Below are 10,750 nucleotides of genomic sequence, written 5' to 3'. Positions count from 1 at the left end.
CACCAAGGTGAAAGTTGGAATGAATCTCTCTTGCCTCTGAGAGAGGGCTTGTGGGCTTCCTCCCAGAGTGCTCCTCTCCGACCTCTGGTAATATTCGGAAGTAACTGACTTGACTGGCTCCCGGAAGCTCTATTTATGCTCTTTCTCCAAGAGTGGGATTATGGGTTTCCTCCCAGAGTGCTCTCTAGCCCTAAGAGCTTCAAGGGAGGTGTGAATTCACAAAGTTACAAAGTTAACTTTGTGAATCTCCCATACTTGTGAACTCCAATGAGTACTTAAATACTTCTTGCTTATATGAACTCTCTAAAGGTGTGAACACAAGCATTATTGTCTATCACTTCTACTTAGTACCTTGTTTCAAGTTCTGGCCCATAACATCTCCTCAAAGGATCAGATCAAACATACTGAACCATGCTAAATTAGATAGTTATTGTCTCTATCAATTGTAATGACTTAACACTTTGTAAGGATTCCAACATCCTCATTCAAAGATAAAATGATGAACTAATAGATTAGCTGAAATTACATTAAATATCTCAAATCCACAGTTAAATTAGGGTTAGCTCTAAATGAATTTAAGCAGAATGATTGAAAATCAATTTAAAATACTTAATCTCATTGGGAATTAGATCTATATCCAGAATTAATCTGAAAGGAGAAAAAAAATATGATATTTTGATGGCAGAGATGTATATCTATCAGGGGCAAAATATTTTAATATGCAATATGTTATAAAATATGCAAAAGACTGCTTGTATCTTTCCTTATTCAAAATAAACTGCTTTGGTTGCATAAGTTTATGAATGAAGAACTTGTTTTCCAGGAATGGAACAAATTATTTGTTGGATACAATTCTGTCTCGTTTTCTTCGATTAATTTACAAGTTTTCTTATTCATGATCTATTCATTTGGAAGAAAGGGGGGAATAAAAGGTGACAAAGGTCCTCATATTTCCTCAAGCAGTCAAGAGAGACTGGTGAGGAAGTATCTCCTAATGAGAAGCAAGAAGGGTCACACTCTTCTATATACTTAGGGTCCTGAGAGGAAGATCTTAGGACTTGGGAAGTTGGGGACACAGGAGGTCCTTGTCTAGAGAGAAACTGATGGTGACTGAAGTGTATGGAGAGAGGTTTTTTGGAGGAAGCCTACCATACATTGGAGAGGCTGTACATAACCACAAGGGGCAGAGATCTTAATTAAGTAGGTCTAATCAGGACAGTCTTGGACAACGAATCTCTCGTCAAAGGAGAGAAGCTTAATTTAGGAAAAATTCAGATTAACTGTAATTGCAAAGACAAAGAAAACTGTTAGAAACAGGGAGAAATATGAGCACAAAGATAAGAACAATACAGAGAAAAGCAGGCTTTTAAAATCTTAGATATTATACTAGTTTCCTCTGCAATGTTGGGGATGTAAACATCCCTAAAACCCCAAATCCTGCCCTTAAGTGTAGAGAAGTGGAGATTTGTCTTTTATCCTATTATTTTCAGGTCTATCACTCAATACCCAGTGAGTTCTGGCAAAGTCAGGGACATGGGAGTAGAGAGAAACAAGACTTGGATTGCCTAACTGGGACTAGAGAGGAAATTGCCTCCTCCATCCCCTTTGTGGGCTTTCCAGATGCTAGATGCTCACTCTGAGCATCTAGTGTTTGGGCAAGACAGGACTTTGGATGTGAAGGGTGGTCACCCCTTCCCTCATTAAGCTGGGTCTGAACAGTGAGGGCCAAGGAGAGGCTCTGGTGCCTCGCCTGGTTTGGGAGTCCTAGAAGCACAAGGTTTCCAGCTGGAAGGACCTTGGAAGTCATCTGGTCCAACTGACTCATTTTGTAGATGGGGAGACTTAGAGAAGGTATATCCTGAAGAGGGGTTCTTGTTCGGGTCGGGAGACGAAGAGGTGCTACCTGAGGCAATAGGGAGAACAGCAGCTGACAGAGCCCCCAAGCCCCACTAAGGGGCAGAGTCACACTTCATCTGGAATGCTAGTGGGCTCAGACATAGCAGTGAGATGATGGGGGGAATTAAAAAGGCAGTGGGCAGCGAATGACTCACACTGATGGACTTGCTGCTCTGTTCTGGAGCATTCCCATTCTCAACATCCTCATCCCCATCATTCTCATCCCCCTCACGTCACTTGTATCCTTCTCATTGTTCCCTCCCTCCTTTCCCTTTTTTTCTCTGTGTTGAAATATTAGATCATAGACTTCTTAGTTTAAAGATAGTCCCCCCTCCCAATCTCCCCAGGGTTGTCCCCAGGCTGTCCCTGAGACAGAGGTTCCTGTGAGGATGCTTGAGGAGCATAAGGAAGCTGCTACCGGGATGCTCTCACCAAAATGAGAAGGAAGAAGCCAAAGGGGATTTCAGTAGACATCCTGCCTCCACTTCCCCACCCAATTGGCCTGCTCCTGGAAAAGCTATTCTCCATCTGACTGCCTATAAAATGGTTAAGCGTTCCTTCTTCGCCTCCCTCCCTTCCGTCAGCCATACAGAGACAATGCGAGGCTTGAGTTAGGTAGGGAGCATGTGTCCCCTGGTGGGAGAGGGCTTAAGAGCTTTGAGTCAGGGGCCACTGTGAACGCCTTGGGGTGTAGAGCAAAGGCGTCATAGTCGGATGCTTCCATCCAAGATGGCACGGTGCATATCTGGGGTCAGTGGCTGGAAGGTCCCGGATTTTCTGTCCAACATATACAGGGGCTCGGGGATGGCACTTAAGTCGAAACCCTCGGCAACCAGTCGAGACTTAGTGAGCTTAAATGAGCCAGTGATCTCAAGGGAGTCCTGGGGAAGGAAAGAAGAGTTACCAGGGCTGGCCCTTAATCGCCACCCCTCCTTTCCTTTCTCCTGTGATTTCCCAGAGCTTCCATGGGTCCTAGGCTAGCCACTCACTCGGATCCGAATGAAGTGAGGGGCAGCATAGGCTGGGAGCGCCTTCTGGATGAAGCCGTATAGTTTCTGGCCATCAAATGCTTTCCCAGGTTTCAGCCGCACAGCCGCCATCCCGATCTTCCCCTCACAACCTGTGGGCAGTCGTTGGGGCTGAGGAGACGAGGGGGCAGAGTTGCTCCTATCCTGTCCCCTTCTTCCTCTCCTCCTGACCGGCCTGGCAGCATTGTCCCCAAGAACGGGCCAGATCTAAGATTCTCAAGCTCTTGCCCGTCCAGTCTGATTTGTCACATAGGAAGGGGACAATATTGGCAAGGGGGCTTCTTATTCACCTCCTCCAGGAAGTCCCCCAAAGACAACACTCCCTCCACCTCCACCTCTCATGTAGGTGCATTTTCTCCCTTCCAGCTGTGGGGACACAAGAGGGGGTCTTTCTGAGTCAGCACCACCTCAGAGACTCCTATTCCCAGACTAGAAATCCCCCTCACCACCAATGACCATCCCTCCCAGGTGAACTCTTTTCCTTGATGTCATAATGGGCCTTAAACTTGCTTTTGGCTGAAAAAAAAAAGTCCCTCAGGGTCCCCACCTGTCCCTCCTAAGAGCAGAAGTCAGGCTGTTCAGAGTCCTGTCCCTTCTGTTCCTACCCATCACCCTCCTCTCCTTCACCTGCTTTTTTTTGTCCACTCCAGACCAGTCTTTACTGAAGCAGCTGTCAGCCTTCCCCTGAGATAGGGTTGAGCCGCTGGAGAGTGGACAGCTCCTGTGGCAGCCTAGGTCAGTCCCACCCCTTCCCCAAAGCCCTTTCTTCCTTTATCCAAGGAACCTTAAGCGCTCACTTTGAAGGGGTTCCTTCAACTCCTTCAATTCCTTCAATTCCTTGTCCCTCTAGCCCTTCTCACCAGGTACAGGAACACCGTAGACATTCACCTCCTCCAGGAAGTCCACCGAGGACAGCACACCCTCCACCTCCCGTGTGGCCACGTTCTCTCCCTTCCAACTGTGGGAACACAAGAGGGGGTCTTTGGGCAGGAGGATCAGGCCTGCTCCCGGGCCTGACATCCTCTTCTTCCCCTCAAACCCTGCAATCCTTGCCCCACAGCCTTGGGCCGGAAGGTCTTTCCCCTAACCGGAAAGTGTCACCGATGCGGTCTTGGAAGTAGAGGAAGCCATCCACGTCGATGGACAGCAAGTCCCCAGAATTGAAGTAGACGTCCCCTGGTCGCAGGACATCCCGGAGCAGCTTCTTCTCCGTTTGCTCGGCTGAGCCACGGTAGCCCAGGAAGGGGGACAAGCTGGTGATCCGCCCTACCAGCAACCCTGTTTCCCCTGGGAGAGAGGGAGAGAACTATGCTAGAGAAACAGAGGCAGGGAAGACATTTGCAGGAGCCTGGGACCTCTGAGCCTGGCAGGGGGCTGGAGGAGGAGGGGGCCTCTTCTCCTTCCCACCCGCCCCACCCCATGGCACAGCTTCCAGCCCTTGACCACCTACCGGGCCCCACTGGGATGCATCGACCCTTCTTGTCCCGAATGGGCTTCTCGGTCTCCATATCAAACTGGATGAGCTCGAAGGGAGTGAGCAGCTGAGCGAGACAAGGAGAAAAGGTGGGGGAAGGCAGAAGGAAATAGGGATTTATTATATCCCAGGCACTGTGCTAAGGGCTTTGACTGAGAGCTTGGGAGGGCTCCTCAAGATTGTGGGTCCTGGCGTGGCCCTCTTCAACAATGAGATGAACCAAATCAGTTCCAACAGAGCAGTAATGAAGTGAACTAGCTACACCCAGCGAAAGAACTCTGGGAGATGACTATGAACCACTACATAGAATTCCCAATCCCTCTATTTTTGCTCACCTGCATTTTTGATTTCCTTCACAGGCTAATGGTAGTACACTATTTCAAAGTTCGACTCTTTTTGTGCAGCAAAATAACTGTTTGGACATGTATACTTATATTGTATTTAATTTATACTTTAACGTATTTAACATGTGTTGGTCAACCTGCCATCTGGGGGAGGGGGTAGGGGGAAGGAGGGGAAAAATTGGAACAAAAGGATTTGCAATAGTCAATGCTGAAAAATTACCCATGCATATATCTTGTAAATAAAGAGCTATATAATAATAATAAAAAAAAGATTGTGGGTCCTGGGATCTGCTTCTGCCCTGGCCGGGGGTGCTGCGTGGAAATCCCAGAGTACGGGGTGTAGAGGGACCCTGCTTACCTTAAGCAGGGGGCTGGTCTTGCCTATAGCCCCTATGCGTCCAATGTAGTTAATGAAACCGATATTCCCCTCTGTGGAACCATACACCTCATAGATTCGAATGGGGCCGAAGCGCTGCAGGAACTCTTTCCAGACCTCTTGCCGCAGACCATTGCCTATGGCCAATCGTACCTGATGGTCTCGGTCACAGGATCTCTGCAGGGAGCAGCAGCAAGGTCACCCAGGAAATGAGGAGAGGAAGGATCTTCCCTGGGAGACACGGAGCTGGGGGCTAATTTGGGGAAGGATCCCCCTCGAGATATGTAGATAGTATTTCACTGAAAGGAATCTTGCCCTGGATTGATATGGGCGGGGGTCTCCTCTGTATTTCCTTGGGCAGGAGTCACCAGCGGTTTTTTCTTGGTATGAGGAGGGGTTTGGGGTCTCCCCTGGGATAACCTGCCAAGGGAGAAATCTCACTCACCTCAGGGGTGTTGCACAGGTAGCGAAGGACCTCTCCAATGTACTGAATGACTGTCACCTGATACTTCCGACAGTCATCCCAGAGCCTTGAAGCCGAGAACTTTGGGGCCAGGATACAGGTGCACCCTGGGCCAGGGAGGAGGGCTGGTCAGACTATCAGCCTCTTGCAGGCCTTCAACTGTACCCAAGGCCTCAACCCATCTCGCTCCCGTACAACCCATTTTCTCTGTGGAGTCTCTGGAGGTCGGGATGTGAGGAGGTAAGCCATGACCCAGGAGCTGGAGCAGCAACCTGGGGACCCTAGAAATCGGAGTCTGGCATCCTTTCAAGAGCCAAACCTCCTAGGAGGACCCCTGCACCTGGGGGACAGCCACGCTTTCTTTGAGAGCAGCCCAGGGCAGAGATTAGCTCCCTAAAGAGCAATGCCATCAAACAGGCAGAAAGACTGAGGGAGACAATGTCCCCAGAACCCCACCCCAGGTGGAAGGGGGCATCCCAGAAGATCCCAGTGAAGTGGTAGGAAGGCTCCAGTGTTTCACATCAAGTGACTCTGTGCCTTCTCGTCTTATATCCCACATTGTCTAGGAAATCAGGTCCTCCTTAATTTCTCAGGCCTCAGTCCAGGTCAGGAGACAGAGTTCCTAATTCCCTCCCCCAGCTCCAATTCAGGGATGAGCCTGAAAGGTCAGTGCCAGGCTTGAGGAAGGGGCTCTGCTGGTGAGGTGGGACAGGTCAGAGGGACAGGCGCCTGGAAGGAGGCTTGCCTGGAGTCCAGATAACCTGGCCCAATCAGAGATGGAACAGAGGCTGAGCACTCAAGGAACTTAAAGACCAGCATATCCAGCCTCCCCATTTGAGAAATTGGGGAAACCGAGGACCCCAAAAGCCAAGGAAAGAACTTGTTATTCAAGCTAGGCTGGAGTAGCTCAGCTCAAACTCCTGTTGGGTTGCACTGTCCCTTCACAAGCCTGGAGGCGGTCATCGCTGCCCGGCAGCCATCCCCAAGGCCCTCACCTAGCTCTAGGCTGCCCATGATGCAGACCATCAAGGCAGCAGCGTGGTAAAGGGGCAGGGCTGTGTAGACGACGTCATTCTGGAAGACTCTACAAGTTCTCAGCGTCAACGATGTGAGGAAGATCCGATTGTGGTTATAGATCACTGGCTTGGGGAACCCTGGGATGTGCAAAGAGAGAGCCCAACCCAGTCAGGTCACAAGCATTGTTTAGGCACTTAATGTATGCTGGGTGCTGTGGATAAAAAAAATGACAAAAGATAGTTTCTGTCATAAAGAGCAAGCTGGGTAACATAGGGGACCGGCCAATGAGTGCCTAGAGATGAGCTGGAGGCAGAACTAACTGGAAATAGCCAAAGGGGCGAGACAGAACGTGAGCATTGAGGGCAATGAGGAGAGTCTTCCTCTAGAAGGCAGGATTTTAGTCACTGGATCACCTTCAGTGGTTCTGGCTCTTTGTGGAATTCCCTGGAATCCCCCTCCCCACCTCTGGCTCCTGCCTCCTTTCTGTGCCAGCTGCGCCCTCTCCTTCCACAGAGAGCTGTCCCTAAAGGGGAGGGCCAGGGTGGATGGACCAGGTGGCCGAGAAACAGGCGCTGGGGGTCCAAGGGATGGGGGTGGGGCCCAAGGACGAGTCATGGTCAGCACAGGCGTCCTCACCAGTGGTTCCAGACGTGTAGATGTAGAGAGCCGCGCTCTTACTGGTGACTCCAGCTCGGATCTGGCGGGGCACTGGATCGGAGGAGGCTGCCTCTATGAGGTCCTGCAGGGGCTCCACACCCTTCGTGGGGGAGGTGGAGCTCAAGTAGAAGCACCTGACGCCCTTGGCTGTCAGCTCGGGAAGAATGGTCTCCACGGCCTCCTGTAGCTCTGGAAAGGAAAAACGAAAGTGAGACCTGGAGAAACTGAGGTAAAGACTTGCAGAAAGAGCCATAAAGAGACTCAAAATCTGACAGAGAGAGGGGAGGGGGAAAAGAGGGTGGGAAGGAGGGAAAGAAACGGAGGGGAAGGGAGAGGGAGAGAGAAAGCGAGAGACATATACAGAGAGACAGAGAGAGAGATAGAGAGACACAGACACAGACATGGAAAGAGAGAGAAGAGAGACAGAGAGAAACAGAGAAAGCAGAGAGGAGAGAGACAGAGCAGAGAGATTGAGGCAGAGACACAGAGAGAGACCCAGAGACACAGAGGAGAGGCAAAGAGACAGAGCCAAAGAACGAGACATGCGGGAGTTGAGAAATCCAAAGGCCTGGTGAGACCCGGAATCTCTGAGTGTGAAGGGCCCTGCGTGGGCACGAAGAGGGGAGCCTTTCCCTGCACTGCTGACAAGGCGCCATCTAGTCCTGCCTGAAGACTTCTTGGGATGGGGCGCTCAGCGCATCCCCCCGGGGGGCTTTTCTTGCCTTGCCCTTCACCCCCATCCCTCTTAGTCCTGCCTTCTGGGCAGGCAGAAAGGCGGTAGCGCATGACCCGCAGCCCTTCAGAAACGTGGATCGGGAAAGATTTGGCTACTGAGCAAGGCGGTGATCCGAAGGTCCCTGAAGAAAAATGCTGGCGCCCCCTCTTCCCCCTCTTCCCCCCCCCCACCCCGGCCCCGGAAAACCGGAGGAGCCTGGTGCGGATGGAAGCGCGCGCTCTTTTGCCACACGGCGTGTGTGTAACTGTCCCATGTTGCCTTAGGAAGGGCGGGGCAGAAGGAGAATTGGGGACACGAGATTTAAAAAAAAAATGTTTAAAATAAATCATATTTTCAAAGATGTGAAAAGAGCTGTCCTGCCCCTCCCCCCTCCTCTCCTCCTGGGCACTATCTCCACTATCTCCCCTCCCCTTTCCTTCCTCCGCAATGATCTGATGGGACCGGTCTCCAGGCCCTTCCTCCCCAGGACGCCCTCCCTCCAAGGTCCTCCAGACCACTAAGGCTCTGCTTAAGACTTGACACCCAGAGCTGAGTACGGTCTGGCACTGGGAGGGGAAGGGCAGGCTCAACTCCCTGCACTTAGGAGCTGTGCCCCTTCTGAGACAACCCAAGGACCTGGAGGGACAGTGATGGGGACAGAACCAGGGTTGGGGAAAAGGACAGAACCGGCGTCAGGGGCAGGGGCAGAACCGGGGTCAGGGGCCCCGGGCAGACAGAAGGACAGGCTCCCTGACACATTGACGTACCTGGGTCAGCCACTAGGACGCAGGACCCGGCGCTGCACACAGCATGGAGGAGGGGGGGCCCTCGGATGTGGGGGCTGATCCAGGCCACCTGGCAGCCCAGCTTACCGAGGCCGAAGCAGAGAGTGAGGGCGGAGATGCCCCGGGGCCCGAGGAAGAACAGGGCGGCCACGTCTCCTTCCTTCAGCCCCACGGCCCCGTGCAGGGCTGCGCCCATAGCCCGGGCCACCTGGCAGCTCCGGCGGTCCATCTCCCCCAGGCTCACCTGGCGGCCGGAGGCCGCGTCCACCACCAGCAGGCGGTCCGGCCGGGCCCGGGCCCGCGCCTCGAGCATGTCCACGAAGGACGGGAAGGAGCCCTTGCAGACCAGGTTGACGTACAGGATATGGCCCACGAAGGCCAAGTCCTCGGGCAGCCAGCGCAGCCAGCCGGGGAACCTCCGGGCCAGCGCCTCGGGGAGCCGCCGGAGCAGCCACGGGAGCCCCAGCGCCGGGAGCAGCCACGGCCAGAGCCACGGCCAGGGCAGCAGCCACAGCGTGGCCGGCGCCAGGAGCACGAGCAGGGCTGCTCCCCGGGGCCCCATCGTGGCTCCACCAGAAGTGAGGGGGGCGCCCCGGGCACGGGGAAGGAGCCCGGCAGCCACCAATGATTAACCCGGCGCTAGAGCTGCTACCTTGGGCCCCACCCCCGCCCTCTCCATCTCCTCCCTTGTAGCTCCCCGCCTCTCTCTGCCTCTGGGTCTCCAGACCTTGACACAGTTTCTGTGTCTCTCACTGTCTCTCCCCCTCTGGTTCTCGGCCCTCATGATTCCCAGCCCCCATGATTCCCAGCCCCCATGATTCCCAGCCCCCATGATTCCAGACCCCTATGATTCCCAGCCCCCATGATTCCCAGCCCCCATGATTCCAGGCCCCTATGATTCCAGGCCCCCATGATTCCCAGCCCCCATTATTCCAGATCCCCATGTCCCTTTGTACCTCTGTCCCTTTGTCATCCTTAGCCTCTTCTTTCCACTTGGTTCCATTGGGCCTTTATATACTTCAGACTTTTGGTCTCCGTCTGTGTGGCTCTGACCCTGCCCTCTCACTCTCTGTCCCATTTCCTTCTGAGAGGCGCTCTCCTCTCCGATTAGCCTCTTCTCTCTGTCCCTGTGTCTGTCTCTGTCCCTGTCTTTCTTTGTCTCTGTCTCTGTTTCTGTCTCAGTCTGTCTGTCTTTGTCTCTGTGTCTGAGTCTGTCTGTCTCTCTCCTCTCTGTCTCTGTCTCTCTCTTTCTCTCTCTTCTTTACCATCTCTCTGTTCCTGTTTCTGCCTCTGTCTCTCTCTCTCTTCTTCTTCCTCCCCAAACCCCCTCTTCACCCTGAAGGAATATTGTGCCTATCTCAGGGCAGCCTCTGCTTTGGAGGAGGTACAGTCTCAGATCTCTGTACCTCGGGGCACCCAGAGGAGGGTGGGAAGGCTAGAGGATGATGCCCTCCCATCCCTCCAGCTCTGAGCCCCTCTTGAAAGCAGCAGAGGGGATGAGCTTTACCCCCCTGCCCCTGACAAATGGCGAGTGCTCCATCTGCTGCCATGTGCGCTCTTCCTTGGATGGGCCAGCCCCATCATGCCCAGTGGGCCCAGCTACCCAATCATTTCTCATCCCCAAGCCGCCCACGACTAGACACCTCCCTGAGAGGCCTTCGTAGCCCCTGGTGGGGGTTCCCTAGCTCGACTTTGCCCCGACAGCAGCTACAGGGGATGAGGCAGAGGGTGTGGAAGAAGCCAACAAGAAAGTGGAGATGGAAGAGTGCCGCTATCCCAGGTCATCTCTAGAGCCCCCTCTGTTGAGTTCCCCCTACTCACCAAGAGGGTCTCAACTGTTGAACTCCCCTACTCACCAAGGGGAATATAACTGGGTTCCTTACCTAGGTACTTGGGACGTCTCTAAAGCAGCTCCCTCCAGCTGCTCCTCCGCACAGAACCACCCTGCCCCTCCACCGGACACATCAGATGTTACTAAGTACTACAAGCTTATTA

At 53.0% G+C, this 10,750-nt stretch overlaps 1 protein-coding gene across 1 annotated transcript; it reads right to left on the bottom strand.

Annotated features, from left to right (window-relative positions):
• Positions 1 to 403: 403 nt before the first annotated feature.
• On the bottom strand, positions 404 to 9,418 carry SLC27A5 (solute carrier family 27 member 5). The gene is made up of 10 exons (XM_031963377.1): positions 8,738 to 9,418; positions 7,235 to 7,444; positions 6,577 to 6,735; positions 5,564 to 5,688; positions 5,101 to 5,295; positions 4,375 to 4,465; positions 4,013 to 4,211; positions 3,785 to 3,882; positions 2,886 to 3,016; positions 404 to 2,777 (listed from the first exon to the last, which is right to left on the bottom strand). Exons 1-10 carry the CDS (start codon positions 9,315 to 9,317, stop codon positions 2,601 to 2,603), a joined length of 1,965 nt encoding a protein of 654 aa, XP_031819237.1. The 5' UTR covers positions 9,318 to 9,418; the 3' UTR covers positions 404 to 2,600.
• Between the last annotated feature and the right edge of the window lie 1,332 nt (positions 9,419 to 10,750).

The sequence above is a fragment of the Sarcophilus harrisii genome, chromosome 3 (genome assembly GCF_902635505.1).
Source record: "Sarcophilus harrisii chromosome 3, mSarHar1.11, whole genome shotgun sequence".
In the NCBI taxonomy this organism is placed as follows: domain Eukaryota; kingdom Metazoa; phylum Chordata; class Mammalia; order Dasyuromorphia; family Dasyuridae; genus Sarcophilus; species Sarcophilus harrisii.
Note: the sequence above shows the minus strand (reverse complement) of the source record. Positions and strands in the feature narration are given on the sequence as shown.